The sequence below is a fragment of the Equus caballus genome, chromosome 11 (genome assembly GCF_041296265.1).
Source record: "Equus caballus isolate H_3958 breed thoroughbred chromosome 11, TB-T2T, whole genome shotgun sequence".
Classification (NCBI taxonomy): domain Eukaryota; kingdom Metazoa; phylum Chordata; class Mammalia; order Perissodactyla; family Equidae; genus Equus; species Equus caballus.
The window spans coordinates 17714062-17730287 of NC_091694.1; the positions used below are offsets into that span (position 1 = coordinate 17714062).

The following is a 16226-nucleotide window of genomic DNA, read 5'->3' on the forward strand; positions in this document are numbered from 1 at the left end:
GGAACGTGCTGGGCTGGGTGCTGCTGTCCAGGACGTCTTGAGCAGGGAAGGATGGATGTCAGCTGATGCTTGAAGGATGCTTAGAAATGCTTTATAGTGAGTCAGGGAGCTGGGTTGGGGAGTTTCTGTCTGGGATGGGAAGGGCATCCAAGCCAGAGGGAACAGCATGTGCAAAGAAAGAGGGAGAGGATGTGGCATGATCAAGGAGCAGTAATGGTTCAGTTGGACCTGAGCACGAGGAAAAGATGGGCAATGAGGCTGAGGTGGGGCTGCAGGGACGGGATGGGACCTGTCCACCAGGCTAAGGGGCTGGCACTCTGGCTTGTGGGGGGCATTGTGCAGGCAGGGAGAGGGGAGTCACTGCCAAGTAAGCCCTGGGGGCAAATCCTGACCTTGCTGAATAGCTCTGTGCAAGTCACGTGCCCTCTCTGAGCCTGTTTCCTGCTCTGCACAATTTGGTGATGGTGTCTATCCTAAGGGCCCTCTGGGCCTCGCATGGACTTATTCCGCGGTCGCTGCTTTCTTACAGTCCTAACAAACACAGAGGCTCCTTTGGGTAGATATGCAATATCTTTAATGCCCTGATTACTTTTTGCCACGCATGACTTTGCTCTGATATTCTGTGCCCTTGCAGAGGCACACGTCCCGGGACCCCGGTTCACAAGGGGGCCTGAGTCGACATACTTTTGTTTATCTTCAAGCCTTTCCTCTTGTGGAACCCCATCCAGGGCAGGCCGGCATCGTGGGCCTGGGCCTGGGCATGGGCATGGCCCAGCTCCGAGGGCGGGGGCATTAGTGGTATCAGTGGTATCAGCATGGCCATCGGCATTACTGGTATCAGCTCCTCCGAGGCCCCAGGGGAGGCACAAGGCAGCTCATCAGGATCCAGATTGGCGTCACTCCAGCCCTCAGAGCTATCACTGTGGCTCTCTGGGCTGGTGGCTTCATCCTCAGATATGGTGACAATCTCAGCTGTGTCCTCCTCAAGGTTGCTGTCTAAATCCCCTGACAGGTGGCTGGTGGCCCCCTCAAACTTGCTGACTGTGTGGACATCTGCTGCATCCCCCTGCTTCTGCTCAGAGCCAACAGAGGGGGCACCGCAGAGCCCTGCCACAGGCCGGGCAGGCATCTTGGCTCTGCCCTGGCCAGTCCAGAAGAGGGTGAGCTCCCGGCGGCAGGCAGCCACGGCCAGGCTGGTGAGCAGCGTGCTGGACACCAGATAGAGCAAGGCAGGCTGGCCCATCTGCATGAAGACCATGGCAACAAAAGTGACCAGCAGGCCCACGGCGTAGGCCACTGTGCAGGCCATGAAGTAGACCTGGCGTGAGCTGATCTGCATATCGAAGCGGTGACAGTAGGCCACCAGAAAGCCTGGGACCACGATGTCACCGAAGCCAAGGATGGAGAAGGGCTGGTCACACAGGGTCAAGGCTGAGAAGCTCAGCCGTGGCACTTTGAGCACCATGGGCAGCCTCTCATGGCTCAAGGAATCTGCCGGGCCCGAGGCCACCTCCACCATGACACTCTCACCAGTCCTGGTGAGGAGGGGCGTGACGAAGACAAAGAAGACGTCAAAGGCCAGCAGGCCCAGCAGGAAGGAGGTGCAGTTCTTGAGTGTGGGCAGCCGCACGCGCTGCAGGATGAAAAGGCAGTAGGCCACGCCCAGCGTGTCCTGCAGGAGCCATGCCCAGCGGTCCTTGTTGCGGTAGGCCACCCAGAGGATGGTCACCACTGTGCACAGGCTGGCCAGCAGCAGCAGGGACAGCTGCAGACGGGCCTGGCGGCCAGGCAGGAGCCACTGGTGTTGCTGCAGGGGCAGCTGGCACACCAGGGGTGCCAAGCAGCTGTAGAGGCCGGTGCCTGCGCCCAGGCCGAAGATGGCGATCATGACGTAGACAAAGCAGTCGTAGAAGAAGTAGAGTAGCAGCATGATGGAGCAGGACATGGTGACCACTGTGCCCGTCATGGCCGGCGTGAAGTCCACTGGGGTGTCCTCTTCTTCCTCCTGCCCTCCCTGGGCTGCAACTGCTTGCTGCTGATGGTGACCGCCAGGCCCCCCTCCTCCTCGGGCCCGGTGCCGCTGCTGCCGGTCAGCCTCAGTCATGCCGGCCCAGTAGCCGCCCATGGCCACAGTGCCTACTGCCAGGACGAAGATGACCACCATGTTGTAGTCAAGGATGGGCTCTGGGGGCGCATATAAGGCCACGCGGACGACGGCGCCATCACGGATGTGGCTGAAGATGTCAAGCATGTCAGTGTAGCGGAGCACGGCCACTGGGATGGTGAGGTCTGGCAGGGGCTGGTGGGAGTCCTGGGACGCCGGGGTGGTGTCTGAGCACTGGTGGCTGCTGACCTGGCTCACGATGAGCAGCCCGTGGGCACCTTGGCCCTGAGCCAGCCAGCCCTTAGCGTGGAAGCTGCAGTTGCCCCTCATGACCATGGCAGTGGTGTGGCGGAGGGGCCGCTGGCTGGGGGAGCTGGGCTGGGCCTGGTGGAAGGAGTCCTCGCCTGGGCACCAGGGTGCCATGGTGCCATCATACAGGGGCAGCAGTGGGGCGTGGCTCAGGTCTCGGGGTAGGGTGATGTAGTCGGAGCTGAAGAGGATGCAGTAGTCCTTGCTCCAGTTCTCCGACACCACGTGGACCACACCGTACTCCCCCTGGGCCACAGTGCTGGCGAGGAGGAGGAGGAAACCCAGGCACGCCATCCTCCTCAGGCACCTATTGCTGCATCCCAATGTCGCAGCTGCTCACAGCCCAGTTCCCCCTCCCAGGGAGTGGGTGTGGCCCTCTGTCACAGAGCAGCTTGGCCTCCCTTCCAGGAAACCAGAGCCACACCTATCTAGTCATAAAGCTGTGCAGCCTGGGCCCGGGGCACTGTCGTGGAGCACAGGGTCACTCTCAGAATCCTGTCCCCCAGTCCTGACTCCAGGTAGAGAGGCCCTCTGAGTCCCTGCTCTCTGCCCAGCCCCCAGTGGGGCGGGACCAGGTAATTTGAAATAAGCGCTGGGAGGGTGAGGGGTTGAGGATCCCAGACAGGATTCTGGACCAAAGTTGCCCATGGGGTGACGTGGGCGGGTGCCTCTCCTCTCTGTGCCTGTTTCTTTAGCTGCAAAGAAATGAGGACGTAAGAGCAGAGAGTTTCTAAGACCTCTGGGAGCCCTGACCTCAATGACATTGCACACTTTTATTGAGCACTTACTAAGTGCCAGATACTTTATTTATACTCATTGCACCCCTGCAAGGAGATGTTACTATATCCACCCAGCCTGGGGCTGCAAGCAGTCCTTCAAAATCCATGCCCTTTTCTATGGGCGCATGAGCAGAATTTCATTCCTGGCCTCTCTCGGAGTTAGGAACGGCCACGTGGCCATTTCTTGTCCATGGAATTGAGCAGAAATGATGTGAGCCCGTCAGGGGCCTGGACAGAGACTGTGGGGCTCCTTGTTCATCTCTTTCCTTTTCTCACAAGTCAGCCATGGGCAGGCCTTTGACTGTGGAGAGGAAGACGTTGTCCCAAGGGGCGAGGAGAAAGGATGTGAAAGGAACCAGGTCCCCGGGTGTCTGCACGGAGCAGTGGTGTGGGATGCTCACTGCGGACTTCCTTAAGCCACTGGCTTACTGTGGGCCTCTGTTCCAGCAATTAACCGTCCCCCCATACCCCGACTTCATGGGTGAGAGAAACTGAGGCTCAGAGAGGCCCACCCAGTGGGCCCAGCCCCAGTCCCTAGATCTCGCTCTCCTTGGCTGGGAGCTGCCTCGCTCCAATCTCTGCCCCTCTTGTCACATGGTGTTCTCCCTGTGTCTCTGTGTCTCTGGTCCTCTTATAAGGTACCAGTCTTATTGGATTAGAGCCCATCCAATGACCTTATCTTGATTTCATCTGCAAAGACCCTATTTCCAAATAAGGTCACATTTACAGGTACTGGGGGTTAAGACTCCAACATATCATTTTTGAAAACACAATGCAACCCATAAAACACATTTTATTTTAACTTCCAAGGAGTAAGCATCCGGTCACTGATCTTTCTTAAGGCCCCTCCTTAAGGAGCAGTTGCCTTCCTTGTGAAATCCACACCCATGAGCCATCTCCAATGTCCAGCTTTGGATTCTTTGAAGAAGAGGGAGAGCTGGGAAGGACCTTACAAGGGGTTGGCAAGTGGAGCCGTGTAGACTTTGACAATCTCCTCCCACCCAATTATTTACGTTAGTCTCACCCGCACCTAATTTGACAGCTAATTTTTTACATGACACAGATTATGTCTTTCAAAGCATCTGACTGCGTTTTCATAAGAAACAGCATCTCTCCTTGTGTCCTTCTGTTTCATCCATTACTGTAACATTTAATTAGGTTACAAACAGTAAGTACAAGTAACAGTCAGAAATGTGTTAGGAAACAAAGTCAAGTGACTGGGGGGCGCACCCCCAGCTGATGTGGAGAGAGCTGGCAGGCCCGGGGAGGAGCCTCCCAGCTGCCCCTTCAGTATGGCATTGGTCAGGGCTGGTTAGGGAAGGGGGCAGCTTATGTAGTTCTTGTTTTTGTTTTTAGTAAAGATTGGCACCTGCGCTAACATCGCTTGCCTATCTTTTTTTTTTTCCCTTCTTCTTCTCTCTACAGCCCCCAGTACATAGTTGTATATTCTAGTTGTGAGTGTCTCTGGTTGTGCTATGTGGGACGCCACCTCAGCATGACTGATGAGCAGTGTCATGTCCCTGCCCAGGATCTGAACTGGCGAAACTCTGGGCCGCCGAAGCGGAGCGCACTAACTTAACCACTTGGCCACGGGGCCGGCCCCTGCAGTTCTTATCAGATCATAGCAGCGTCTAGAGTGGGTGCACCTCTCTGTGTCCGAGCACCTAGGTGCTAGGCACAGCAGGGCACGCCAGCCCTTTACTCTGCGCTGTGATAATAAAACTCTTTCTGGCCCCCCCAACTGCTTATGTTCAGCCTTTATCATCACTCAGGGCTCTGCTCTCCACATAGGGAGTCTCAGGTCTTTTAAAAATCAAGGACAAACACACCCACTGGGGTGGCTATTACTGAAAACAGAGATCATAACAAGTTTTGGCAAAAATGTGGAGAAAGTGGAACGCTCACATGTTGCTGGTGGGGATGTAAAATGGCGCAGCCACGGTGGAAAACGGTTTAGCGGCTTCTCAACAAGATAAACACAGAGATAACGTGTGACCCAGCCATTGCACACTTGGGCACGTACCCCAAAGAACTGGAAAGGAGTGTTCCAATGAAAACTCGTACACCAATGTTCATAGCAGCACCATTCACAATAACTCGGAACAGGTGGAGAGAACCCAATGTCCTTCAATCAATGAACGGATAAATAAAGTGTAGTGGACCCATACAATGGGACATCATTCAGCCATAAAAAGGAAAGAAGTTCTGATGCTGGCTACCATGTGGCTGAAGCTTGAAAACTTTATGCTAAGTGAAGGAAGCCAGACACAAAAGGACGAATATGGTATGATTCTACTCTTGTGAAATCCCTAGAATAGGCAAATCTATCGAGACAGAAAGCAGGTTCGTGGTGGCCAGAGGCTGGGGAAGGAGGCGTGGGGAGCGACCGCTTAATGGGTGTGGGGTTTCCATTAGGCTGATGAAGAAGCTCTCTAACTGGGTGGTAGTGATGGTTGCACAAGTGTATTTAATGACACGGAATTGTACACTTTAACATGGTTGGAAAGGTAAGTTCTAAGTTATGTGTATTTTACCACATTTTAAAAAGAACAAAACAAGGACCAACTCCAGTCCCCTCCAGGGGCACTGTGCACAGGAGAGGCCTCATTTTAGCTCCTCTGGAACTGTCAGATGAGCACGTCACCTGATTTGGGGCTCAGAAAACACGAGCACCCCAAACAGAGCCTGCTCCTGCCCTTCCTCCAACATCTACCCTTGGGCTCTTAGTGGCCTGAATTCAGATTCTCTGTAGCCTCATTCCTCCAAGGCTCTTGCTGGGACCCAGCTCACTGAAGGCTTTTGGGTGTCTGTGCAATGGCTGCTTCCTCAGATCTCCCCATCCTGCCACCAGCCCCAAGCCCCCGACCCAGCAGCCCTGGACTTGCTCTTCTCCAGGGCCGCTTGGTGTGTGCTGCCCTGGCAGGTGTGGTCACACAAGTGGGCGATGCCCTTTGGGGCTCTGGCCCACTCCCCAAGTCTGTTGCTATTCCAAGACTCTGCAGCACCCACCTGTACATCCCCCAGATTCCATCCCTTTCCTCGAGGGCGTCCCCTGAATCTGCAGCTTTTGCTCCCTCCTGCCGCCCCCCTTAGCTATGGCTTGGGCTCTCAGGATTGCTACCCAGGGCAGGCCAAGGGGAATGTCTCTGCCTTCCTTTTGGGATGCAGGTGGCACCTGGAGCATTTCTCTTCATCCACTCGGGGCAGTGAGGGCAGCAGACCCCAGGCAGTGGGTCTCAGCCCAGGGTGGCTGCTCAGGAAGGATGGGGAGGGTGCCTATCTCACCTGGCCCAGTCACTGACCCCACTTCCTGGCCCAGTGTCTTCCTAGCTGCATGCTCTAGAGATGGTGCAGATGCTGAGAAGGGACTGGATTGCCATCTGCTTTCTCGCCCACTACCCTAGTAAAGGAGGCGAGAGAGGCAGGAGCGCACTGGCGGGTCCCATGCCCTCCCACCCTAGTCAGGTGCCCGCTGTGCTCTCCCAGTCTCCTATTAGGTGCACTGAGTGCCCGGACCCTGCTCCTGCTCCTGCTCTCCCCTGCCTTGGCCCAATGGGCAATGAGGCTGGGCAGCAGGCATCTGTCCATGACTCCTTGGAGGGGCAGAGGGAGTGGGTGACATTCTGGTGACCAAAGGTGGTCTCTGGAGTTATCCCCAAATGATGATCCCACTGGTGTTTCCAACACACTGAGAGCTTTGAAAAATACACATGGTCCAGGCCTCTCTTGACCCTGAGCCTGCCCAGCGGGATCTGCAGGGGTTGGCGGGTTGTAGAGGGTAGGGACCAGGAGGCGATGCTCTGAGATGGAGCAGGGACAGGGCTGAGGATGCTGGGGAGCTGGTAGCTGGTGGCTGGCCTGGAGGCTGAGCTGGGTTCAGGGAGTGGGCCTCTGAGCCCCATGCTTTGCAGACTCCTAAATCCAGCTTCATCTCTGAATGCTGTTTGTTCACAAACTGGAGAAAGTGAAGAATTTCCTTAGGGAGGGTATTAGGGGGGCAGTGGGGCAGGGAGGGGCACCCTACAAAGGACTCCTGCTGCAGAAGGGTTAAACACTGGAGGCTGAGTGCGGCCAGCCTGGGTGCACATCCCTGGGCCTCACTTTCCCCATCTGTTAAGTGGGGATAGCTTCACCGGCCTCATAAGGCGATACGAAGAGTAGGTGAGATCCACACATGAGGGGCTCCGGCGCCTGGAGCCCAGGAAGCACTCAGTCAATGACAGTTAGGAGAGCTGTTGGTGAAATGCTGGAAGCACCCCCTCTGTTTTGACCAGGGATGAGCAGCTGAGTTTGAAGTCAGGGGGCTAGGTGAGACAAGCCTGAGAGACCCCTGAGCTGGAGGCCAGGGACACCCTCGCATGGTCTGGGCAGGGTGCAGAGAGACCCACAGAGGCTTCTGGTGGCCTGGGCTGCACTGTTTACAGTTAAGCATCATTTTAAGGAGTAGAGGGTGGAGGATGTTGGGAAGGAGTGGAAGAGGCTGCTGGGTGCCAGGATGGATGTACCCAACCCTCATTGCTCCCACCTAGCCAGGCTCAGCAGCTGGACCCCAGCTGGGCCATTTTTGGGTGGTCCCATCTTCCCCTGGGACATGTCCCCAAACAGACAACCTGAAACCCTGAGGCCTCCTCCCTGCTGCCTCCCCTTGGAGCTACTTTATTAGTCGCAGCCTCCCAAAACCCAAGCTCAATAACTTCAGTCAACCGAGCGCTTGGAAAGAGCCCTGGACTTGGAGCCAGAAAACCTGTGATCTCAGGGGAGTTCCTACACCTGTTTCCTCGGCTGTAAAATGGGCTGGTTCCTCCCTCCGTGGGCTAGTTGAGGATTAGATGATAAATGTTATAATGGGTTTTGTGGATTGCAAAGCAATCTACAAATGCCCACAATTAAGGTATTATTATCCAGATTCCAAGACCTCCCTCGCTCCCAGATCTGACTCCGTCCCCAGTCCTGGTCTGCCTATCAGCAGCAGGGGGCCTGAGGAGGCCTGGAGGGGAAGCTCAGGACCCCAGGGCATGGGCTCTGCTGTCCTACTCAGGCAGGCAGGAGGAGCCTGAACTGGAAAACAATGCTCCACAGTGTGGCTTTTCCTCCACTGCTGATCTGTACCCATGAGGGAGGGTCTCAAGGAGGAATGGGCTCAGGCGGGGGGCATTTTAGGGGACTGCAGCCTCTGGGTGTGGCGTGGAGAAGAAGTCCTCCAGGCTGGAGAGAGCAGCCTGTCCCACAGTGACCCCCACCCTGCAGCTGTCCAGCCCCTCCCCGCAGAGTAGTGACGTGTGTCTGTGGGCCCATCACACCAGACTCACCCCCGAGGGTCCTCTTCCCACCCACCCACAAGTCAAACCTCAGGGCAGAGGTGGGGTGTGCCTTGACCCCACCACCAGAGCCCAGAACACACACCAGCCGTGGAAGGGTTAACCCTTGGACACCTGCCTCAGGCAGGAGGGGCTGAAGTTCTTTGGGGTCCAGATGTTCCCAGCTGGCCCTGAAGCAGCCCCTCCACCCTCACAATCCCTGGATGGAAGGGGTCCCAAGGCTCATCTGGACCAGCCCCTGCCTGCCCAGGGATCCCCTACAGCTTCTCTGATGACCACCAGCCTGGTCTTGGGGGTGTCCTCTGATGACCTTCCAGAGCCAGCAGCTCTGAGCTTTACAGTCGGTTGCTGGTGTGGGTCCCGGGGAGCTGCTCATCTCTGTCCCCGTCTCAGGGGCCAGGGGTGCTGAGCGCACAGTAGGCGCTTGGAGGGAGCCCATCAGCTAAAGCCACGAAGAGGCACAAGAAGGAAAGTGGGGCACTGCCCCGGCTTGGCCCCCTCAAGACCCCTTGTCTACGCAAACCCCTCACAGAGTGCCCCCGCTCCTCCCTCCTTGGGATGCCCCTGCCCCCTCTTTGTGTCATTGTCCAGGAACAGCCTCGCTGTCTCACTTCTCTTCCTTCCTTGGGTGAAAGGTGAGTTGAGAAAGATACTTCAATTTGTGGCCGTTTGAGACTCATTGGTCACTTCTGGTCCCTCCTGTCAGTCAGGACCCTTTATGGGGCTCCTCCCCCACCCCCAAGTTGCTCTGGAAGCTGTCAGCCTATCTCCATCCCGGTGTCCCCTAGTCCCCTCCTCACGTCTACCTCTGCTCAGCTGGTCCCCCCATCTCTCTACTTAAGGGACAGAGCTAGGGGAGTTGGCAGAGCAGGGTACCCAACACAGCCTTCAGGGACACCCCCAGCCCCTCCCTGGGGCCAGACCCTCCCCCATCAGATGTCCCTCCCTCAGTAGGAGCTTCAGAGCTCTCAGCACGAGTTGTCTCGGTCTGTGTGTCCTGGGCACACACTTACACCTGCACGGCTCTCCTCCTTGGTCGGAGACCCAGAGGCAAGACAGGGATGCCCCAGTCCTGGTATGTGCCAGAGGTGGAGTTTTGGTGTCCCCCCACCCCTTAGGTCACAGGACACGCTGGCTTCCACCGCATACTGCTGTGTCTGAGCGCGCTCTCTTGGCCTCCTTGTGGCCCATGTGGCCACTGGAAGTGCAGAGGGATTAATGCCCCTTGGGTGCAGCCTTCACCCGTGACTGATGGAGTTGGTGGATAAATAGCCCTCACCCTTTGGGTGGGATGATGGAAGTGTCTGTCCCACTCTGGGTCCCCAAGCTTCCAGCAAGATTAAGCTCCAGCTGCCCACAGCGGTGGCCCTATGGCCACACCCACCCTTCCTCGCCACCTTCCTTTCCTGGCCTCACGTTCTCACCAGATCCCTGTGCTCCAGTCTGCTTCTGGGGAGCCCAAGCTAAGACAGCATTCAAGCCTGTTCAGCCCCCCACCCCAGCTTCCTAACTCTGCTTCCTGTTTCCAGCTCAGCTCCTCCCCAGGCCCCATGGCCACACCCTTTGCTCAAGCTGTGCCCCGCCCATGGTGTCCTTCACCTGCACCCTTCACCCATGGCCTTGGCCCTTCTCTCCCTATAGGTCGCCCGCTTACAGAGCTGACCTTGTTAACTGGGCCTGGCCAGACCCTTGCCCTTCTCCTAAGTCCTCTACTAGCCTTCTGGGACTCGCCTAGCACCCCATCCTTGACAGTGTGTGAGTGCTACCAGGTTTCCCAGCCAACAGCATCCCTGAAGACTGAGATGGCCTCCATTTCTCTTGGGGGCCCTCTCCACCCAGCCCCAGCACAGTCCAGACCTTCACAAATGCTGGTTGAAAAGATAAATACTATTATTTACATCACCACCCACCTCACAGCCAACACCCTCATCTCCCAGCCCTGTACCCCCAAGGCTCTGCTCTGGCTGTCCAGTACCTCTGGACATGGGTAGGTCCAGGGGGTGCTGGGCCAGTCCACCCCAGGGTGTAAGCGGTCCACTGACTGGTTGCCCCAAGAGCCACTTGTCCAGCTCTGGGGCACTGGGGGCAGAGAGGTGCTGAGCACCCATCCCTTCTCCTTTCTTTGCTTAGCTAATGATGCTGTCCCAGAAGCCATCCAGGGGCATGAGCTCCCTGACCAGCAGAGGGGTTGCCCCAGAGGCTGGGCCCCTGAAGCCAGCAGGATGATGGCCCCAAATACTCTCTGCCCCTCAAAGAGAGGCTGGCTTTGGCTGAGACACCCCTTGGCTCTTGCTCACAGGCCATTCCGTCACTCCCCCACCCCCATCTTCTCACAAAGGGATGCCCCTGGGGCGGGCAGTGACAGCAATCAGGGTGAGATTATTGTTGGTGGTTGGGTGGGGGGGGGGCCCTGTGGCCAGCAGGGTAGCAAAGGTCCACAGGTGCAAGGCAGCAAGACAGGGCATTTCTGGGGGCAGTGCCACAGTGCTGGATGAAGTTCTGGTGGCTTGGGAGGGTTTCTAGTGATGTGGCCTGATGTCTGATGATGTCACCCGATTTCTAACGATGTCACCAGGGCTTCTGACAACGTGGCCTTGGTTCCCAGTGGTGCTGGAAGGCATTGCTAAGGCCCAGGGGCATCATCTCATGTTGAATGCTGTCGCAGGAGTTTCCTGTGATGCCCCTGGGGCAGCAAGCGGCCCGACGTTTGCTGAGGATGGCCCCAGGGCTCTGGTGGGTTGACCTTTCTGTGCTCTGGGAGCAGACTCCTCTCAGAGGGACCCATGTGCTGCTTTAAATTTCCCGTCTCCCCATTTCCACGCCATGCTCAGCCTATTCTCCAGGGGCCCTGTGGCCCAGCCTGGTACTATCAGTTATTGTCCGTCGTCCCGTGGCCCAGACTGCTCTCAGGTCTAGAACTGCTGCCCAGCCTGCGGTTGGGGGGGCCTCCCAGGTTCTCAGTACCAGCTGCTCCTGGGGGTACAACGTGTGGGAAGGAGCTGGTCCCTCTGCAGACGGGGCGGCCGGCTGAGCCTGGTAATCATCTTCCCAACCATAGATCTCGGGGGCTGCTCCCTGGCCCTCCAGCTCAGACTGCCGTGGACTGCTTGATGCTGTGAAAGCTGACACGGGTGGGGGAGGTGGGGATGGACATGGCGCGGGCCACCCGGGCACGGATGGAGTGCTTGTCCTGCCATCGGTGCCACCTCTTCCGGATGGCAGAGCGGACCTGTGGGCGCAGAGCAGAGCATAAGGTCTGAGCCTGGGTCTCAGGACCCTCCTCCCTCCCCTAGGGCTGCCGCAAGCAGCTATACAGGTAAGCAGCTGCACAGGAGAGCAGCTGCACAGGTGAGCAGCGGGACAGGTGAGCAGTATACAGGTGTGAGGTGCATAGGGGGCCACATAGGAGGCGGCGACATTCACATCATCAACATTATTGATTTGCATATCTGTTGGGACAATTTTCTCAAGTGTTCTGAGGTAGGGGTGCTTTTTTTAAATCCACACAAAAGTGCCACAGGGCCTTTGCCGTGAAGAACCCCTACCCTCAGCCCACAAGAATCCCCTGCCGGAGAGCTCAGCTTCCTGAGTTTAAATAAGCCATTTCATAGACTCATTGATGAGACTGAAGCCCCAGCTTCTGTGCCGCCCCCCATGTCAGCTGCCTATGAGAACAAAGAGGGTGGGCTTGCTATTGCAGGAGCAGTGTGGAAAGGGGGCCAGGGGCCCTCCTCGGCTCCTAGCAGCATCCCGACAGGGACCTGGGAGCAGGGAGGAGAGAGCCTGCATGTGGAGGGCAGGAGGTGGCTACAGACAAGCTCTGGTCTGACAGGCCTCCTGCCCTCCTGGGCCCAGCCCGGGGTCCTTACCTCGCTGTTGAGGAAACAGTAGAACACAGACACGAAGAAACCCTGGGGTGGAGGGAGAAGGCGGGTCAAGGGCCTGGGGTGGGTGTGGCGCCCCCAGCCTCTGGCTGCCCCCCTCCTCTCCCCAGCTTTGTGCCTCTGCCTAGGAGAATCCCCACCCAAGGAGGGGCAGGGGACGCGGGGGTGGGGGTGGGGGGGGGGAGTGAGGGCGGGGCAGCTGTACCTGGAAGGATTCCAGGAAGGAGTTGAAGTAGATGAAGACGACCCGGGAGACCTCGTCCTCCCCAGGGTTCACGAAGAACAGCATGTACGTGATGCCCAGCAGGGGAAGCAGCACCAGAGTGGCCTTCACAGCCTTCCTGGAGGAGGAGGGGGTGGGGAGGCCCAGGGTCACAGGCCACCCCAGGATGGGGCTGGGGCCTCTGGCTTGGTGAACAGGACCGGGTCTGGGGGAGGTGGGTGGCAGGTCCCAGGAAGGCCTGAGACAGGGGAGCTGGGGTTTCAGGAGGGACTGCAGGGCCTGGGGGGTGACCCTGGCTCAGAAGCTAGGCTCTCCGAAGCCCCCATGGGTGGGGGAAGCAGGACCAATTACCTGTACTGAATGGTCTCAGACGTGGTGGATGCCCGAAGTTTGGTCATGAGGATGCGGACGATGTTGAAAAGGAAGATAAAATTGATCTGCAATTTGAGCACACGGTGTGATGGTGTGGGCATGTATGAGTGCAAAATGTTAGGGGCAGGAGGTTGGGCCGACAGGTCAGGGACTCAGCCATCTCAGGTCTGGTCTTGGTTCCCTTGTCGTCATTCACATTGGCACATCCTGGCCCTGCATGTCCCACCTCTAGGCAAAGGGATCCTTTGGCTAGGGAGGCGCTGATGGCCCCTCCGGCCTGTGCCCTTCTCTCCTGCCCACCTGCCCAGGTTCTTACCAGCAGGACCAAGATCATGGGGCCCTGGTAGATGTAGTCGGTGTACACGCCAGGCCTTTTGCCAAACCAGCACCTAGAAGGCCACAGAGGGGAGGCGAGAGGAGGGTCATGTGGGTCCAGTTCAGTGGCACAGGGAGGGGTAGTGGGTAGGACTGGGGCTGAAAGCCAGGCTCTGGGGGCCCCAATTCCAACCTTGGCAGAAGGTCAAGCCATTTGACCCCACCACAGTGCCTCAGCTATCCCACCTGCAGAATGGATAGCATCCTCTATTAGGAGGTGTAAACCTGAAGGCACGGAATTGTGGCAGGAGGGGATTGTGGGAAAGACCACTGAGCAGAACAGGCAGGGGCCCAACACACCACTGCTCCCCTCGGTCCCCACTGTGGCTCTGGCACATGCCCATGTGGTGCCTTGCACTGCAGCTTGTCACACAGTGGGCACCCAACAGCTAGCAATCCCTAAAGCCGTTTAACTGCGGCTTGAACCACCTTGAGGCAGATTCCACAGGTCCCACCTGTTGGGAGAGGCAGAATCGCTTTGCATTTTCCTGCATTTCCCTCCAGCAAGCTCTGGGGAGGTCTGGGGGGTGGTCAGGGACAGGGAGGTCCCATGTCCTTGTCCAGAGACCATGGCCCCGGGGATATGCAGACTCGTGCATGTGCCTAGATCTCATGATGCTTCCATAAACCAGAACTGAGATTTTTATGTGAAACCTCTTGACTCTTTAAAGGTTGGCAACAAATTCAAGTTTTCAAAAAACACTGTGCAGACCAAACGCAAGCTGTCTAGGGCCAGGTCCAGGCCTTGGCCTCTGGTTGTCAAGATTGTTTCTGATGTCTCAGCCCTGGATCCCTTCGCTGCAGTGTCAGCATCTTACCAGTAGGTGGGGCTCCAGAGCCGCTCGGAGGAACTTCAGCTTAGGCAACCTTTTCCGTCCAAGACACACACAGACACCCACACCGGGCAGTTCTTCCTCTCCTCCCTTGTACTCACACCTGCACACCTCCAGGCATAGGCGCCACCGTGCAGGCCACCACTCTGGGCATCACTGCCAGGCCCCCAGTTCTGTCTGTCAGCTGGCCACCCTCCCAGCTCCAACAGCTGTACAGAGGCGTGAGCGCCAGCTGGGCCCAAGGCAGGAAAGAGTCACCCTGATAAACATGAATATCATTTTCCAGGCTCCTTGTCGAGCCCAGTGAGGTTGCGGCGGCCCCCGCTCCCCTCTATGTGGGGGGAACAATTGTCACTGTGACGGAGGTGCCTGGCACCTCAGTCGGATGGTGGGTTCCTGAGAACACTTGGGCAGAGAAGATCCTGGCCCCTCCCTCAGCTGTCCATGTGCCCTTTTTCTGTCTCTCTCAGTGGTTCTCGATCTTAGCTGCACATCAGAGTCACCTGGGCAGTTAAAAGACACCCCAGTGCTCAGGCCACACTCCAGACCAATTACATTCAACTACCCAGAGGTCAAGCCCGGGCGCCAGTACTTTGTAAGCTTCCTGGGTGATTCTGACGTGAGCTGAGGCCGAGACCCACCGCAGCGGAAACTTAGTTTTTGGGGGTGATTGGGAACACCTTCCTCCATTTATCCAGGCACCTCAGGACTGCAGAGCTGGAAGGAGCCTCTGAGATGGTCTGGATCAATTTCTATTAAATCCATGGAATCTTTTGTTAAGTCAATCTTAATATTAATAGAAAACATTTATATGACGTTTACTATGTGCCAGATACTATTCCAAATGCTTAGCCCAGCTCAGGCAGAGCACTAGTCGGGAGCCCGGACTGACCAGCCCCAGCATCCTCCATTTATAGATGGAGAAACTGTGGCCCTGACAGGGCAGGTGATGTGGCTGCAGGCCCCTGGGGAGTGTCGGGCAGAGCTGGGCTGGGAGCCTGGACCTCGGGGCTCAGGGGCCCTGAGGGCGGTGACGGGAAGGAGGTGACTTACTTCTCGTTGTCGTAGTAGAGTTTCCCAATGGCCCAGGCCACGATGATGGGGAAAGGCACACCTGGGGGAGAGACCGGCTGTCCCAGAGCCTGACGGTGGGGTCTGGGGAATGCAGGGCCTGGAGGCCCCCCGTGCAGCCCAGGGCCTAGAGGCGGGCAGTGGTTCCCTGGGGTAGAGTCTGTACTCTACGCCCACATGCCCCCTTCAAGATGTCCCCGCCACCCCCAACCCCCAAGTAGGGGCAGAGGGCTGTGGCGCATACCCCCACCCCAAGCTGGCCTCAACTTCTCAGGCGCCCAGCCAGCTGGGCTGAGTGTGGGGGAGGAGAGGGCAGCCCCGCCAGGGCAGGGGGCTGGCCCGCTCACCCCAGCCGATGCAGATGAACATCCACTTGCGCAGCCGGTCAGTGGAGTAGGTGAGCACGATGGCCGTGTGCAGGTAGCAGCCCTCTCCAAACATCCAGAAGAAGTTGGTCACGTGGAAGTAGTTGTAGGCGGCTGTCACCAACCGGCACCAGCCCTGCAGCCCCACCCCCATCAGAGATGACGATGAGCCAGGGCACGGGTGGGGGCAGCAGCAGCACCGACCCTCTGCCTGGGCCTCCTCTCGGCAGGATGGGGCACCCCCCAGGCTCCACTCCTGTTCTATGGACCATAAGGCCTGGCCCCTGGCCCTCCTTCTCCCTTCCTCTGACCCTGGGCCTGCCCCTTCAGGACGCACCACGTTGCTCTGGTGGACTTCAGGGCTCATGGTGAGCTGGACCACGAACCATGTGGCATTGCGCAGGATGAAGGCCGAGATGAGGTTCCAGTGGATGATGTTTCTCAGGCATCGGATGCTCCTAGGAGCAGCAAGGGAGGGTGGGTGATAGAAGCAAGGGGAGGAGAGAGAGGATGAGGGACAAGTTGCCAGCATCACCCCAGCCCAGGTGTATGGTTGAGGAAACTGAGGCTCAGCAAGGAGCTGACTGGCTAGG

The 16226-nt window shown here is 57.6% G+C and overlaps 2 protein-coding genes across 5 annotated transcripts in view; both read right to left on the reverse strand.

Moving 5' to 3' along the window:
- Positions 1-554: 554 nt before the first annotated feature.
- SPPL2C (signal peptide peptidase like 2C) lies at positions 555-2904 on the reverse strand. The gene has a single exon (XM_023652343.2). The coding sequence runs from the start codon at positions 2705-2707 to the stop codon at positions 659-661; it is 2049 nt and encodes a 682-aa protein (XP_023508111.1). The 5' UTR covers positions 2708-2904; the 3' UTR covers positions 555-658.
- Positions 2905-4303: 1399 nt separating this feature from the next.
- Positions 4304-16226, reverse strand: part of CRHR1 (corticotropin releasing hormone receptor 1) — a 55076-nt gene continuing 43153 nt past the window's right edge. For all 4 annotated transcript variants that reach the window (XM_070226080.1, XM_070226081.1, XM_023652344.2 and 1 more), the window contains 8 exons: positions 15971-16091; positions 15616-15769; positions 15251-15311; positions 13306-13378; positions 12969-13054; positions 12600-12735; positions 12380-12421; positions 4304-11739 (listed from right to left, as the gene is read on the reverse strand). In XM_070226080.1, the coding sequence (XP_070082181.1) occupies positions 11599-11739; positions 12380-12421; positions 12600-12735; positions 12969-13054; positions 13306-13378; positions 15251-15311; positions 15616-15769; positions 15971-16091 (814 nt within the window). In that variant the 3' untranslated portion in view covers positions 4304-11598. The remainder of the gene's footprint in view (positions 11740-12379; positions 12422-12599; positions 12736-12968; positions 13055-13305; positions 13379-15250; positions 15312-15615; positions 15770-15970; positions 16092-16226) is intronic.

What these genes read in the sequence shown, in the direction of transcription:
- SPPL2C (XM_023652343.2), bottom strand. Translation starts at nt 2,707, where the DNA reads ATGGCGTGCCTGGGTTTCCTCCTCCTCCTCGCCAGCACTGTGGCCCAG.